This window comes from Drosophila nasuta, chromosome 3 (genome assembly GCF_023558535.2).
Source record: "Drosophila nasuta strain 15112-1781.00 chromosome 3, ASM2355853v1, whole genome shotgun sequence".
Taxonomy (NCBI): Eukaryota; Metazoa; Arthropoda; class Insecta; order Diptera; family Drosophilidae; genus Drosophila; species Drosophila nasuta.
The window spans coordinates 3,838,867-3,854,682 of NC_083457.1; the positions used below are offsets into that span (position 1 = coordinate 3,838,867).

The 15,816-nt window shown below is 38.9% G+C and overlaps 4 protein-coding genes and 1 long non-coding RNA gene across 6 annotated transcripts in view; 3 read left to right on the forward strand and 2 right to left on the reverse strand.

Moving 5' to 3' along the window:
• Positions 1–207: 207 nt before the first annotated feature.
• Positions 208–992, reverse strand: LOC132791105 (protein FAM136A). Its single transcript, XM_060799909.1, has 3 exons — positions 795–992; positions 570–734; positions 208–503 (listed from the first exon to the last, which is right to left on the reverse strand). The coding sequence occupies exons 1-3, from the start codon at positions 879–881 to the stop codon at positions 312–314; spliced, it is 444 nt and encodes a 147-aa protein (XP_060655892.1). The 5' UTR covers positions 882–992; the 3' UTR covers positions 208–311.
• A 79-nt stretch (positions 993–1,071) lies between these two features.
• Positions 1,072–1,924, forward strand: LOC132791104 (small ribosomal subunit protein bS1m). The gene is made up of 3 exons (XM_060799908.1): positions 1,072–1,437; positions 1,493–1,614; positions 1,671–1,924. Exons 1-3 carry the CDS (start codon positions 1,159–1,161, stop codon positions 1,864–1,866), a joined length of 597 nt encoding a protein of 198 aa, XP_060655891.1. The 5' UTR covers positions 1,072–1,158; the 3' UTR covers positions 1,867–1,924.
• LOC132791103 (probable inactive tRNA-specific adenosine deaminase-like protein 3) lies at positions 1,747–3,148 on the reverse strand. Its single transcript, XM_060799907.1, has 2 exons — positions 2,475–3,148; positions 1,747–2,414 (listed from the first exon to the last, which is right to left on the reverse strand). Exons 1-2 carry the CDS (start codon positions 3,064–3,066, stop codon positions 1,921–1,923), a joined length of 1,086 nt encoding a protein of 361 aa, XP_060655890.1. The 5' UTR covers positions 3,067–3,148; the 3' UTR covers positions 1,747–1,920.
• A 105-nt stretch (positions 3,149–3,253) lies between these two features.
• Positions 3,254–4,003, forward strand: LOC132791106 (uncharacterized). Its single transcript, XR_009632864.1, has 3 exons — positions 3,254–3,530; positions 3,585–3,720; positions 3,773–4,003. It is a non-coding gene; the product is annotated as an uncharacterized LOC132791106 (long non-coding RNA).
• Positions 4,004–4,451: 448 nt separating this feature from the next.
• Positions 4,452–15,816, forward strand: part of LOC132789222 (myosin-M heavy chain) — a 63,270-nt gene continuing 51,905 nt past the window's right edge. For both annotated transcript variants that reach the window (XM_060797087.1, XM_060797088.1), the window contains exon 1: positions 4,452–5,598. In XM_060797087.1, the coding sequence (XP_060653070.1) occupies positions 5,556–5,598 (43 nt within the window). In that variant the 5' untranslated portion in view covers positions 4,452–5,555. The remainder of the gene's footprint in view (positions 5,599–15,816) is intronic.

Consider the following 15,816-nt stretch of genomic DNA (forward strand, 5'->3'; position numbering starts at 1 on the left):
CGTATCTTCATTTGAAATCGATTTAGTTTAGCTTCAATTTCTTATGTTACTGGCATGGTAGTTTTAAATAAAAGTTGCACTAAAACTACATTATTTTCAGATACCGCGACAAAATCAAATCTGTTTATAATTTGGAAATGAAAAGCTTGCTAAAGACAAATATAGCCTAATCAATAGCCTAGTCTGGTAAAGAAAACAACTTACAAGTACTCAGAGTTAACAATATATTTTTGCCAAACATTAAAAAAGGGTTCAAAAACTAATTAGAATATGTAGCGTGTTCAGTAAATGCATGAGTTTATGTAGATGACTTAGGAGGTTTGTGGTATGCTGTCGGGGCCTTTGGAGAGCACCGATTTCATGGTTTTCATGAGACTAGGAATAAGGCCGACGTGCTTGTCGACACATTGTATTGCGCATCGTTCGAATTGATCTGTGTACTTGGCGATTTGGTCCTCGTTGGGATTGGCCGGCATTTTGACTTTGACATCATCGTTGCATTGCTGCAAATGAAAGGGAAATTAGTAGATAATTTAATCATTACCCAATTAAAGAACAGCAGTTCTTACCATGACGCAACGTTGGAGTCTGCCCTGAAATTCGCCCAGCTCGTGTTGCACATAGTTTTGTGCCCGGGTCATGGGAGCCGAGCAGCGATCGACGCAGCGTTGCACGCTATCCACACTGGAGGTGCCATCCTGGCAGCACTTGGCAGCGCACAAATGCATCTCTGTCTGCAATAAATAAATCTTGTTGAGCAATGGAACAAACTTCTAATTGGACTTTCGAGTTACCTGCATTTTGCGAAGGTGCGTTTTATCCATGTCATCTATGAGCTCGGTAACTGCCGACTCAACACGTTGGCGCTGTTGTTGTATCATCTTCAGAATGTGGCAAAGGATTTAATTCAACAGCAATTTGATTTCGTAATGTACAATATAAAAAAACTCTCACAGCCGGCGACAGCGTGTTTTGTAATTCGTAATGATAATTAAAAGTGTATCGATTACGCACGAAACACGATTTTAAATGTGTGCGCAATAGTTATCGATTAGGTGCGATACTCAACATATGTTTCTGTTATACAATCGATAGCTGGCTGCATTTGTAGCAGTTTTTACTTGTTTTTAATTGAATTAAAACATATAAATTAAAACCATGTCGCTGCTGCATAAATTGTGCCGTATTAGCCTACAGACTAATAATGCCTTTACCCTAAGCCGTCAACTATCAATTGCACAGCGTAGTCTCAGCGCCAGCAGCAACAATAACGAAACAGCGACAGCACCGCAAAATGAGGAGCAGCTAGAGAGCAACAGCAATAAAGGCGGATTTGCGCGTGCTTTTGAGAAGTACACGGCGCCGGCAGCTCCCGAGGAGCAGCCAGTGGACAATCAGAGCTTTGCCTCCATGCTGCGCCAGTCAAAGTTCATTGATGTAAGGGAAAATACAGTCTCACGTTTATATAATCTTCCAACTTGTATTTTTGTAGCTGGGTGATGCCGAAGGCAAGGTTGTGAGTGGCAAGATATTCCATGTGGTCGGCGATGATTTATACATAGATTTTGGTTGGAAATTCCACTGCGTCTGCACGCGACCAACGCGCAATGCCAGGCAAGTCGTCCATGGATCCTATTCTTAATTTATATTCATTTATATTTTTCTTGCAGTGACTATGTGCGAGGAGCTCGCGTTCGCCTGCGCGTCAAGGATCTAGAGTTGTCCACCAAGTTTTTGGGTTCCAGCAAGGATATCACCATACTGGAGGCTGACTGTCATTTGCTGGGCCTGATATCGACACCCACACGTCAAAGTGCCACAAAAAACGTCCCATTCAGCGCACCAAAGATGGAAACATTGCTATGAACATGTAATCTATTGTTTTATGTGCATTAAACAGAGTTAAGTTTAAAACGTTGGTCATGACGTCGTTGTAAACTGAAACACCTCGTAGTGGTGATTCAATTCCTTGACCCCATGCAGCTGGAAACTGCTGGCCAACGCTCCATTCTTGGACTGCTCTAGAAAGAAGATGCGTTTTACACGACTGTGCACCAAAGCCATGGCGCACATGAGACAAGGTTCGCGCAGCAAGTAGATGTCGTAGCCGGTGCACAAATATGGTCCATACTTGCTAAGATTGTCGACGGACGTTCCCAGCTCATCCTCCGGTTGTTTCTCGCTACCTCGCCTGGGCAACTCGGCGCCATATTGCAAGTCCTTGCAGTGTTCATGACTTTGCAAGTAGTCATAGTAATTCTGTGGCAAACCGCGCAATGTTTTTGCTGCATGCTGCTGCTCGTCCTGCACAAAGTCTACCTGTGATTGCCAGGCGCCACCTTGCTGACTTCGTGCCACATGATCCACCAGCCACATGACGCAATGTTGATGCGAGCCTTCGCTGTTGCTACTGCCTGTAAATTTTATTTAAGTTATGAGTTGTTGCTAGGAGGAAGTGCAGCCAGTGGACTTACCAGCAATGGCAACTATGCTAGGCTGACGGGGATCCACACAAATGGCCACGGGCTGACCTTGATTCAGATCTCTAGACAGATGTCGCAGCAGCTGCGCCATGCGCTTGTGATAGAGGCGTTGACTGCTCGTGAAATTACTGCCATTCTGCAAGGATTCAGCATATTTATCCGGATGAAACTTGCAGGGCCAATATTTAACCATTTGATCGTATTGCACTCGCAGCTTGGCGCTATTCGCAGGAACTTCCACCACATTAACATTGCGACAGAGGGCTTTGAGGACATGGTCGGAGATTTGATGCTGTTTCAAATGCTGTTCCAGAGTGTCCTTGATGTCAGCCGTGGGGCAGATGAGGACGTTTCTGTCATGAACACGTTTCAAATGCTGAAAATGCGGCAGTTTCTGGGCAAGTTCCTGTATTACGGCTTGTAATTGTTGCTTGCTTTCCAATTCACAACTGTGTACCTTTATCAGCCTTATTTCCTTTTTGTACTCATCGGACAGCAGTGCTTTAATGCCGAATAAATCATCCAGAGTATGGCAGTGCACTGACTTGGCTTTTTTGGCTGCTGGCGGTGATAACACGTCCATAATTGTTATTTATTATTATTATTTATATTTTATCACGGCCACCCGCGCGTTTAACGTGACCGCATTTGTGCTGCCAACTTACGTTGATAAGAAATATACCAGAATATACCAATTGCACTCCTACTGATTTTTAACATTTCTTTAGGGAAAGTTATGTTAAAGAAAGCGGCACTTTTTGAATGGTTCTGAAGTAATTTTGTTTCTTTTAATTTAGCTTTTAACTTACTGTCAAAATTTGAAATTCAACTTGTGAAATGTATTATTTAAATAAGTTTTTGTGTTGCATGCATCTTTATATTGGATGCCTTATCAGTGGCTTTACAGGAATTGTGTTATGCATTGTGGGTATTCCAATAATTATATTAAAAGTATTTCCGATTTGCGTCTATTGGTTTGCTGTGGCAGTAGTGTGTATTATTGTGTATTTTCTGGCCAAAATATTGCTGCTTGTAGGCGCCATATGTGTAAGTCTTATCAATATATTTTGTTTTCTTGAAACAATTACTGTTTTTTTCTAGGGTTATGCTCGAATTGTTCTTGCGTCCTTTATTATTGGGCTAGTTGCATTAATTTACCCAATTGCTCTGTTAGTATGGTACATTTATTTTAAGGAACTTGTTTTAACAATTGCTGCACTTACGTATTTTATAATAAGTATGTATTTTAGATTACATTACTACCAATAATTAATCTTCTTTCGATTTAGTGGAACTTTACTATTCTTGGGTTGTCCTGTCGTATTGGAAAGTTGTGAAGAATTGTTGCAAAGAATAAGCGAAATATATCTTTACCCATTATAGTCCTGTGTAAATATCAATATGGATGTATGGAAGACTACGTGATAAAATGCATACGTTCATGTTTACATTTATTAACATAAATTAAATTGGTAATGTAAACCTTTATGTTGTCAGTTCAAAAAAAATTATAAAATTACGTTAAACTGGTTTTATTTTCAATAAGAAATATGTTAATAAAATAAATAGCTTAACATGCTGTTTGAAATGTGCGCCTTTTTTATAAGCATTTTACAAATATACGAATATACCATATGAAGTGTAACCATTCGACCATTAACGGGGCATCAACATTTTAGTATATTTGCGCGGCATAAAAAACTATTTTTTGGAATGGTGATCACCCCGCCATGGATGTTTAAAAAAACATTTTTTTTAATTATGTAAAAATGTACAAAATTGGTTGTGCAGTAGTAGTTGTTATTTTATTTTTTTTTTAAAACGAAAAGTAATAATCAAATTACTGAAATTACGTTTCTAACAGGATATAATAAAAAAAATGGCTAGATCTAGCCACAAAGCGAGTAAAGTGGCAGCTCTGATCGATAGTGCCATCGACGATTCTCCACCGCTAGACGGGGGAGTGCATTCAGCATTCAGTTCGTGCCGAAACGTCGTGTGGGTGAGTTGTCGTCGTTCACCGTTCGTTGTCGCCGTCGTTGCGTCGTCGTTTTAACGTGCGCGTGCGTGCAACGCTTTTGCAAATTGTATATGTATGTGTGTGAGAGTGTTTTGCCACAATTAGAAGTAACGGTGCGAAGGTGAAACTGGAAAATCAGCGAAGCGTCAATATTCCCCCGCGCCAAGTGTAACATCTTTAACTTGCAACACGAGTCAGCAATTTGTTTTTATTGTTTTCATTTACCTGTCGCTTTGCTGCAACAAGTGCCGCGTGCAAATGAATCGCGAATTAAGTAAATAGTAAATACTACATATGTATATTTAATCAAACAAAGTTCTCGCAGCAACAACAACGCCAGTCTAAACCGGCTTAGTCATATTGGAATTCTGAGAACTGTTCCCCCAACAATACAAGTGGATGAATAAACGTCACGAAGAGAATCGGCAACTGTGAGAAATATCTAACTATCTTGCAGACGCGCGTGTGTGTGTGTGTGCGAGAGTGTTTAGTGTATGTGTGTGTCTCAGCTGTTATACTGCAAGTGCTGCCCCTTACCCTTCCCCCACACAACAACTGCACGTCTGCAGTTTAAATTGCGTATACTTATTAGGTATTTGCTCTGGCCAAAGGCGCGATAAGATACTAAAAAAGACTTGAACTGAACAGCGCGTTCAACGTTCTGCGTTCGGTTTTGTGTTTATCTTATCGGGCGCGGGTAAGACCATTGATTGGGGCCTTTTTTCGCCAGAAACGTACACAGAATGCCGGGTGAAGTCATTTGCGCAGCGACTAAGCCACAAGGAGCGCCAACTAGATACCATATCTAAGCAGCAATATTAACAGTTGGATTCTGATTGGGATTCAGGCTGCCAAAGTGCTGCCAAGTGTTGTGCTCAAAAAAAAAGTGCAGAATAACCAGCCACGCAATCTCTGGCTAAATTTGGACACATACACAAAATACCAAACAAGGCATTGGCCACATAAATCAACTGCAACTGCAGTTGCAACATCATCAAACATCAGGTGGCAACGGGCAACGGGCAACGGGAAGAACAGAAGCAACTGCAAACATGGACATAGAATCCGATTCAGACACCTGGGAGGACTTTTTTGGTAAGTGATTTGAGTTCGTTGAACCTGCCACCAATCAAACGGATGTTCATCATAATGATCATAATGTTGTTCATGATGACTCAGCTCTCAGCAGGATGACTTGGAGCTGACTGCGTGACACGACACGACACACATTCGTGTTCTTTTGCAAAAAAATCTTACATGCTGACCCAGTCTTGTCTGGCCATCTCTATGTGCCAGCAGAGTGTGTTGCATGTGGCAAGCATGGTTCTGGGGAGGTAGGCGTACATACGCATATTTTTACCATTCCTTTGTCCGTCTCTTTTGCTTCTTTGCCCAAAAATGGCAAGAGAAAGAAAGACAGACGCAGCCCAGAGCCGGGCTTTGTTTTTGTGCCACTTGGAAGTTAAGAAGTGAAGTGCGTTTTGCTGTAACGGGTTCCACTTCCATGATTTTTCGCTTTGCATTTTGCGTTTTTCTCTCGATTCGTGCGCCGCATTTTTTTTTTTTGCGCTTGTAATGAAATTTAATGATAATACATAATTTTGTTTTTGGTGAATTTTGACCCAAATTACGATTGTGCCACACAGTTGTTGCCGCAAAGCAATTGGCGTTGCCTTTGCATGGAAATGGAATTTGGCATTTATGTTAATGATCAGCGTGTCTGTCTTATTTATTATGACCCAGATCCACATGGACAGGTTCCACTTTGACGCGTGCTGCCCTTTGTTATTTTTTGTAATCAAAACACCCGCCAGGCAGGCAGCGAGCGACACTCTCTACTCTCTATCACACAATAATAATTCAATATCGCATTAGTCACAATACTTTATATAAGCACTCGTATTATGATTGTTGTTTGCTTGACTTTCTTTATACTATATAGAGCAAGTAGGACGTCGGACGTCGCGTCGCTCTTAGATAACAGCGGGCGGCAGCAAAACCCTGAGGCTCTGTGGGGAGGCTGACAAAGGTCGCTGTTACTTAACATGAGTAATTGCAGTTTAACAGTGTGCTATAATTGGCACTGTAATTGAGCCGCCGTTCACATAATGTTAAGCTCGTTGACGTATGTAAATAACATTTTGATAATTCAATGAATGTTAAACAGCAGTGTCGCTTATCAAACACGTTTGCTCAGACACTTGTCAGCCTTCCGCTTGTTAAATTTTATACATACATACATACATATGTATATATTTATATGCGAGTGTGTGTATTTGTGAGCAGTAAATTGATATCGTTGGAAGGCGCTTAGTCAACATTTGACCGCTTGTGCTATCAAATGTCACTATGACGGTTAGAGGCGCGCACTGTGTTTGCCTCCTCAATAAACTAAACTGAAAGTCAAATAGAAAATTTGTCTGTTTTTTTTTTGTTGTTGTCTTCTTTCAACTATTGACACAAGTGCCTAGTGTCGTTGACAGTGCTGCGCAAGCGCAGGTCAAGCCAAAGTCAGAGCCGGCTTTTCACTCGCATTTCATAACCAAAAGAGAAGTAGAAAGAGAGAGAGAGACAGCGTTAGATACTGTGCTGTCAAACCGCAAACACCACGGGAGTCTTGAGTGCTCAGAGTTCATTTGATATTGTTGCTCTGTTTGATTGTGATCTGAAAACAGAAAAAGAAACCACCAACCAACCTTTTGGGTCTCTCGACTCTTTGTGGCCTGTGCCCTTTTCTTTTCTTTTCTTGCCTGAGTGTTCTCTCTCTGTTTTCGTGTGACATTTATTTGGAATTTTATATTTATTTATAATACTTGAAGGGGAAATATAATAACTAATAGATATTGATGGTCGTCGCACATGCACATACCTAGCTTACATACATGTTTATTTATGCCGGATAAGATTTCTCTTTTGTTTTGATAACGCCGACAAGGCCAGAAATAGGCGATAAGTCACGCAAACGCTAACTTCAAATAAATATGTCTTCACTCATAAGGGAACATACATGTTATATTTAAATTCCGCTGGCCCTTGATCAAAAGGTCAGTTTTTCGCTTCACCCATTTCCGCTGCCCAATTGTGGAGCAATGAGTTAATTAAGTCAATTTATATAAGTTCAAGAAAATTGACGCATAATCAGTCGAGTTCATTGGCCAAGTCGCCTTCTGATTGTTAATTCCCATACAGAGTGAGATAAGTAAAGGGATAGAATGAGAGTGCGAGGGAGATACGACATACATATGTACATAAATATGTATTTATTACCTCACCCAAAGCTTCCTTCTAATTGCACTAAAGCTGTCATTCCACATGGATGTGTGTGTGAGTATGCTCGTGTGCTGTGATCTTCTACCTACTTAAGGTACTCAGAAGAGCTAGACTCAAGTCGTCTCGTCTCGTCTCGTGTCGTGTCTTGTCGTGTCGTTACGTGTGTGGGCCGTGAGTCGGCGTTTGTCTGCATCGCTTTTGTGTGTTTGTTATCGCTCCCTCTCGCTCTCGCTTACACTCTAATTGCGCAGCACTGTCACTGTCACACTGCATTTCTCTCAGTGTACGCACTTTTCGAACGCTTTTGTTGTTGTGGGCGTTGCAGAAGGTCGTAAAACTTGCAAGCGATCATTGTGCACGCACATCCCAAAAGGTTTTTCTCAATGAAACCCACAACACAACACAACGCAACACAACAAAACACATCTCAGCTCAGTTCATCTCTGTTAAGCTCAACGCATACCCTGTTTATCGTGGGGTTGGGTTAAAGGGTTTATTGATATTTATATTATTACAATTTTAGGGTTGCTACAATTATAAAGTATTGAAATTCACTTTCATTCATTTATTTTCTGGAATTATAATTTAGAATTAAACTTTATAGTAAATTAAAATTCTAAAAGTTACTTAATTAACTTAAAATTAATAAACGATTATTTTCTTAATAGATTAGTTGGTACCTCAAATAAATAATTTTTAGTGAAAGATTTCCTTTAGATTATTTCAGTATTAGTCTTTTGTATAAGAATGTATTAAGTACATTTTCCTTCTTCATTTTAATGGGTTAATGGATTTCAACAATATTCTAGCTATGATTATTTGAATTCAGGGGTTTATTTTTATTTAACTTTTTTTTCTGAAATGAATCTTTTGAAATTGGTTGCTTTTAATGCTTATCTTGAATTTCTTTAATCCGTTCGAAAATGGTCTCAATTTTTCCATAATTTTAAAATTTTAAGTCACTTGTTAAAGATTTATATATTTTTTTTAAGTGTTAACATAAATAACATGTTCAATAAGTTACACATTTGGCTTTTAAAGGATATGTTGGAGTACATCATTATAACAGCCGTCTACAGTTCTACCTCATGCTGTTGTTGCTGTCGTAAGTTGTGGGACTTTTGACTTTAATGAACGCTTTTGCGGCATCCTCCTGCTCCCCTCTGACTTGGGCGTCCTTGCCTGCCTTGCGCCTTCATGCCACAAACGTTTGTGCACACAATTCTATTTGGCAGCAAATTTATAACTTCCTTGGCAAATGCCATTTGGTTAGACAGTTTACGCCTACCCCTGCTGAGAGTGCTGAGAGTGCTGCGGGGGCGAAGGTGTGTTGCACTTAAGCTCAGCTTAGAATTCGCTGAGTGACAGTTTTTGGCAACGGGGGAGTGTGTGGAGGGGGAGCGCTTGCGCTTGTCTGACTGTATGTCTAAAGAATATTTTTCGCGATATGCATTACGTATTTTGCTTGATTTTCTTGATTTGCAAGCACCAAGAAAAATGCAACCAACATGAGTCACAAACTCAAGATACCGAGAGTGCGTTTTGAGTTGGAGTCTGAGTTGAGTTTTCGACAGCTGGGCTGCCGATGGCTTATTGTATTGTTGCTGTTGTTTTGTTATCGGCTTTGGATTTCAGTTTCTAGTGAAAGTTATTTTTCATGCCCATGCCGATCGCCGGTTGTCATTTGTGTGGCGTCTCTCTTCAACTTGAAGCTGTGTGTGTGCTTGTGTCTCCAAACTGCCTTTCCATTTCACTGAGCCACTGGACTGGAAAGCTGTCGTCACTGAGCCAACACGAGATGGGGTGGAGAGGGGCGGCGGCAGGGGGAGGGAGGAGTGCTCAGTGCGCACGCATGCGCGTTAAGTGCCACCACAATGCCAATGCCTTTTCATGTCTCGTATCGCTGGCTGAGTATCATCGTCATCAACAGCAACAGCAGCGAATGCGACTGCGACAACAGCTCATCGAGAGTTATACAGAATCTTTTACGCTTCAGTTATGCTGCCGTCTCTTTCTTTGCTCAGTTGCTGACATACTTTCGCTTTCGTTTGAAACCGTTGCCTGCACTCGATCGTGACATAATGCACTATTGAAATCATTTAAATTAATGTTAAACGATTATTTATCGGCTTCAGATTGCGCCTCTGTTCCTGGACCCTGCCTCAATCTCCTCTTGTCCCTCCTCCATACAATGGGCGGTCGTTGTTCTGTCGCGAGAGTGAAACTTAAGCTCTAGTTTTTTTTTGTGGATTATTTTCGTATTTTTGATTAATTACATAGAGTTCAAATTTCGAAAGCTCTTGCTCTTTTGGGGTCAACATTTCTGTAGAGCACAGCGTGAGATGTGGGCTGATGCCCCCATTTTCAAAAGTGTTTGATTTGGGCGTTAAAAGTGCAAAAAAAAGAGAAAAAATTGTGAATTCCAGCGAGGCGCATCAAATCGATAAGATTGCCTCATAACAACACCAATTGTGGCAACGATCAGCAACCCGCTAGCAACAACAATAATCATAACAATAACAAAAAACATAAACAAAGCCAAACTGCGCAACATTGAAGGTCAAGTTGAGTGTTGACTGTTGTCTGTTGCCTGTTTCCATCTTTGCAGGTGTGCTTTCCATCTTGTTTAACCATTTAAAACATAATTGCGTTTATCTCCCTCGCACATCATCCGCCCAGGGTGTGTTCGTGTTCCGCTGTATGCGTATGTGTGTGTGTGTTCGCAAAATATTGCTCATCACCATAGTTCATTGAGCTGGTTTAACTCATAATCATAGTTCATTGAGCTAGTTCCACTGCCGCTTCATTGCAATTGAAGGTGTATAACATGCTGATGGTACATTTATATTTATGTGGCAAACCAGAAACACAAACGATAATAAGAGCTGCAAACGTACGCTTGCGGTTTGACGTAACAAGCGTAATCCAGTTATTTACGTACTAACTTTTTACGTACATACGATAGTTGATTCGTTCCTTTAAATTAGCAATCTTACGTTTGCGTAAAAGCGTAAGTCTGTTATTTACGTATTATCTTCTGACGTACATAGTTGCTTCGTTGTTTTAAGTATTACGTTTGCGTAAAAGCGTAATGCAGTTATTTACGTTATCAACGTCTTACGTACATAATTGCTTCGCTCTTGCGAAGAACAAGAAAGTGTTGTTCACAACTAACGTTTAATTTAAATACTTTATCGACAGAATAATAAATCATATTGTATTAGTCCCACTGCTGATGTATAAGTTTATTACGTTCATACATTATTATATTTGAATGATGATTAAATTGATACTCTTTGAAGAATACATAATCAATAGTCTCTCACTTTTATGAATTAGAATTTAATTTAAGAAATATTACAGTGAATAAGGACTTCACAGACTTGCATAATCTTTAGTTCATTATAATAAGAAAAATATGTTCAGTGGTAAACCGCACACCATAAATCATTTCCAATCAACGGAAACTATAAAAACTATTTGCGAATAGTGCTCGATATAAATAAAGACAATTAACACCAGTGAATAAATGTTTGTTCCTTTTAAACATTAACACTATGCAAATGTTGTATGAGAAAAAGTTTGTAATTGTAATTATTTGGCACAGAATACATAATCTTATCATTTGAACTAGTTCCTTTATCAGAATGTTGACATTAAAGCATTTTACTAATGACAAATACTTATTGAGTGTGTCACTCTGAGAAAGCAAAGAACTCTAAAATGAACTGATTGTGACATATGCTATATTTAATTTGCGATTAGACAAAGAATGAGATCATTTTTGCAAGTTTATTACACTGCCCTTGTAATTTTAGCTTGAACAGTGATAATAAAGATTACGAATATTAACTATTTAAATAGAACTTCTGTGAAAAGTTCATTGTTTAATTGTTCAGCCCTGGTATAATGCAAACTTGTATTGAATTTAGCAGCTATTTATGGTCTTCTATGATTTCAACAACAAAAAGTTGTAGGTGTTGTTCATCATCAAGTGAGAAATGAACGATGCTAATGTAAATAATCGAATCTGGTAGTGCTAAATAAATAGAAGCAATAAATAAATGCCTGAGGTGTTAGGCAAATAAAAGCAAATCTCAGTGAGTTAAGTGAACTGAAAGAGGAAGAAAGTTGGGAGTGCTCTAAGCTCTTTATTCGCATTGTTAAGATCATCGATCAATAGAAAACTATTCGCCATTGTTCTTCAGTGAGTTGCCTGATTGAACAATATCGATTTATTATTATTGCTATGTATTTTAAAACTAATTCAATTGCATGAATCAAGTTCTCTGGCTTTGTTAAATTTATCTAAATAAGCGCATGAATATACACGTTTACGATTCTGTAATTACTTGGCTCAAGCGTTCGCATTGTTTAATGAAATGCCCCGAACAACCTTCAAATGTCAGCGACTTTTTTCTTCCATTATTTTGTGCTTGGCTTACATACCACAAAACACACACATTGCTGTGATGTACGTGTGTGTAAGTGCATAAATTAAAACAAAAACAAAAACAAAAACAGAAATAAAAAACAACAAAAGCAAAGTGGAGTAGCTTGAAATTCCATTATAAATGCAATGGCAACGGCTTCATACATTTATTTCTTTGTTGACTTTTCTTGTTTTGTACTCAAAGTTTGACAGTTGCCTGTCCAATAAATCTATTTTGTACACACATCAACTACATATAGTACATCACATATCCCATATGTGTACACAGAGATGTATGTGTATGTAAAACCACAAATCAAATAATAATAACAACAGAAATGTGCAAACACAGCTGTTTTTGGTTTAAAACTCCACACGAAATACGCAAAAAATAAACGAATGAAAACGAGAAAAAAAAGTGACGTTACGCATTTAACATATTTTTATAATTGAAATATATTTATAATTTTGTTTTTGTCTTGAAATGAATGCAAAAGCAGCAAGAAAAGATTGAACCATAAATAAATAAATTATAAAATCAAACGAGAAGCACATAGGCCGACAAATCTTGTTCAACAGGTTTTTTTTTTTAACTCATTTTGCACACAGAAAAGTTCAACCAATTGAGCACAGAAATATCTGAGAAATCTGAAAAGAAACGTGAGTTTCGTTAAGCTTGCACAAAGAGACAGAACGAAGAGAGAACTGCGAAGAATCTGAAGACTGATTAATTTAAAATTTATGTAATGTTTTGAAATGTTGATAATAACTGCAGCTGATAGAGTTAATCTTGTTGAAAATTGCATCTGATAGACTTAATCACAATTAATATGTTTTTAACATCTTAAGCATGCCATAGCAGAGATAAAGAAATAAAACAGATACGACATGAAGAGCAAAGTGATGTTGAGATTGCTGTAAAGCTTTGCAAGATAAAATTCCTGACATAACATTTATTTTAACATAGTATTCATTGTAATGAACCCAAACATATTAATATATAGATTAAATGGTATTAAACTTTTGTTTATTATTATTATTTTAAAACTGAAAATGTCCAATTATACATTGCGAATATTCCCCGATGTGTATTTATGAATATTTAGTTTTCTAATTGATGTTCAGATCATAAGATAATGCTAGTAAATTGATCAAATATTATCATTTTTGAATATAAATCTTGAGATCGAAATATCTTTGGAATGCAGCAATTAAGGAAATGTGAGCTTAGTTTGCGAAATATTATAAATAATATTTTGATTAATAACGATCAGTTTTTATCGATGATCTTCAGTTCAGCGAAAATGCAATAAAACAAATAAATAATCCATTTTTTCGCATCGATGAAATATTATTGTCGGAATCTTTTGAAGATGTTTATTCATAGATCTTTCTTCGCAGTTGTGATGTCCCATGAGATCCGCTGAGATCTTTTTACCTGTTACGACAGCATTTTCGCGGCAAACTCTTGAAGCCCCCGCAGATTTCGTGAGAGACGTCTTTGCTCTTCGGTGCTTGGAGTTTGGTGTTTGGTGTTTATATGGCTTTCACGCCCATCACTCACGCCCACGAGCGTCACTTGGGGCCACTTGAGGCGGCGAGTGTAAATTTGCATAATTTGTAAATTAAAAAACTGTGTTTATGTAATGACATTTCTAACGGTGTTTTGCTGATGACTTCATAGGAAGTGCACTGGCACTTTGCAGAAGGCTCAAGTCTCTCTCTTTCTTTTTCTCTTGGCCACTTGTTGCCACTGGGCAACAAACTAGGCTCGAATTTGCATAGCTGACCAAGATGCGGTAATCGAGCAAGTGTCGCCTGGCCAGGCGTTTGTTAGATTTATGCCAAATGTTGTAGCAGGCAGAGCAAACAGCTCTTAAACTGGTCATAAGCAGAAGAAGAAATATCAGTCAACTGTTCACTCATGTTCAGTTTGTCTATCCATCCGTCTGTCCGTCCGTCTGTCTGTCTGCAAGTTTGTCTGTATATAGTATGTGAACAATCTGCGTGATCAGCACACGACGCTAATGTACAGATCATGAGCACTGATTGCGTTTACTGCATGAAAATTGGAAAAACTGGAAAACTTGTTGCCTTGCTGCCTTGCATTTCTTTCACTCTCTCTGTCTCTGTATCTGTCTCTGTCCGTTGCTAGTCGGCGACTTGTTCTTCAATTGACTCTGCCAGCCTCCATGGTACTGATCATCATTATGATTATCATCATGGTCATGAGACGTTTGCTGGCTGGCTGCCTCACTGACTGCCTGCCTGACTGTGCCTGCTTATTAATTTCCAACACAAGCTGTGCGGCATATCAACTCCAAATTACAAAGAGTCTGCGTTGTTCTGCAACCGACTCGGTCAGAGACCTAACTATCTGTATGCCTAAGACTTGATATGCTCAGCGCCCATCGCTCTAATTAATTGGAATGACTCTAGCAGCAGTTGAGCTCAGCTGCTGGAGCCGCCAATGGATTGAGCAAAGGCCCCTGACCTGCGGCAACTCGTATGTATTATTGTTGGCGTTTACAATTAACATACGGCAGCGAAAGCCTCATTAAAAAATGGCAAAGCACCGTGACACTGAACGCTTCAAAAAACGTACCACAAACATAATTCATATGCACGAAATTTTTGGTGTTGTTGTTGTTGTTTGGGTACTCGTTCAAAGGGCAGCTGGGTCAGTTTGTCAACGTCAACGTCAACGTCAAAATTAACAATAACCTTCACCTTCAGCTGCTGACGGTATGTAATTTCAATAAGCTTGTTGTTGTAGTCGAACTTTAACAACATTATTTTTGAAGTGGTTCAACGTTGCGTATGCGCGATGGTCTAAGGTTACATAGCCAACCCATCGCGCATACATCGCTGACTCGCTGTCCGGGGGCAATCTGATTATTGTCGTAATTTGAGCAACATTCTAAGTTCACAGCTAGTTGATTATTGAACAACGATATGAGCGCCAATTTCTGTATGGGAAAACAAGTAAGAAAGCTAAAATCAAGTGTGCTCGACTGTAAGATACCCGCTATTTATTTTTGAATAAAAGCAAAATAGTGTGGTATTATTTTTAAAATACATAAAATTAAAATACTAAAAAATACTGAAATACCATTTGGAATATTTGAAATAAACTATAGAGTTCAATATATACCAGATTGTCAACCAAAGCAATTGAGCAATTCTTGAATAACATCTAGGATTTGCAATATTGTCGTTAAAATATACCGAATTTTACTACAATTTTCGAAATATATCATAGAGTCCAATATATACCAGATTCTCAACCAAAATTGAGACACGACAGCTGCAGTCTTCTAAAATTATTCTTGAATTACTTCTACGGTATTCAGATATTATAAATGAAATTTATATACCCTTCTACCCAATGGGTGGCGGGTACAAAAAGCGGAGAAAAAAAGTGAAAGAGCCGGCGGCTACACTCACAGAAAAGCTCAACGATTTTTCCTCAATTTACGCCCCATTTTCCCGCAGTGCACAGCACACGAAGTGGAAGTGGTCGTGATAACACGTAGGCACATTGAAAGCCGCGCATGCGTGGTCGAAACACAAAACTCGCCAGCCTCAACTTCAACTTCAGCTTCAGCTCC

Coding starts and splice junctions, on each gene's coding strand:
- LOC132791105 (XM_060799909.1), bottom strand. CDS start 881: ATGATACAACAACAGCGCCAACGTGTTGAGTCGGCAGTTACCGAGCTC. Junction 735..794: donor CGCACCTTCGCAAAATGCAG/GTAACTCGAAAG, acceptor TATTTATTGCAG/ACAGAGATGCATTTGTGCGC. Junction 504..569: donor GACTCCAACGTTGCGTCATG/GTAAGAACTGCT, acceptor TTTCATTTGCAG/CAATGCAACGATGATGTCAA.
- LOC132791104 (XM_060799908.1), top strand. CDS start 1,159: ATGTCGCTGCTGCATAAATTGTGCCGTATTAGCCTACAGACTAATAAT. Junction 1,438..1,492: donor GCCAGTCAAAGTTCATTGAT/GTAAGGGAAAAT, acceptor GTATTTTTGTAG/CTGGGTGATGCCGAAGGCAA. Junction 1,615..1,670: donor CGACCAACGCGCAATGCCAG/GCAAGTCGTCCA, acceptor TTTTTCTTGCAG/TGACTATGTGCGAGGAGCTC.
- LOC132791103 (XM_060799907.1), bottom strand. CDS start 3,066: ATGGACGTGTTATCACCGCCAGCAGCCAAAAAAGCCAAGTCAGTGCAC. Junction 2,415..2,474: donor TAGCATAGTTGCCATTGCTG/GTAAGTCCACTG, acceptor TAAAATTTACAG/GCAGTAGCAACAGCGAAGGC.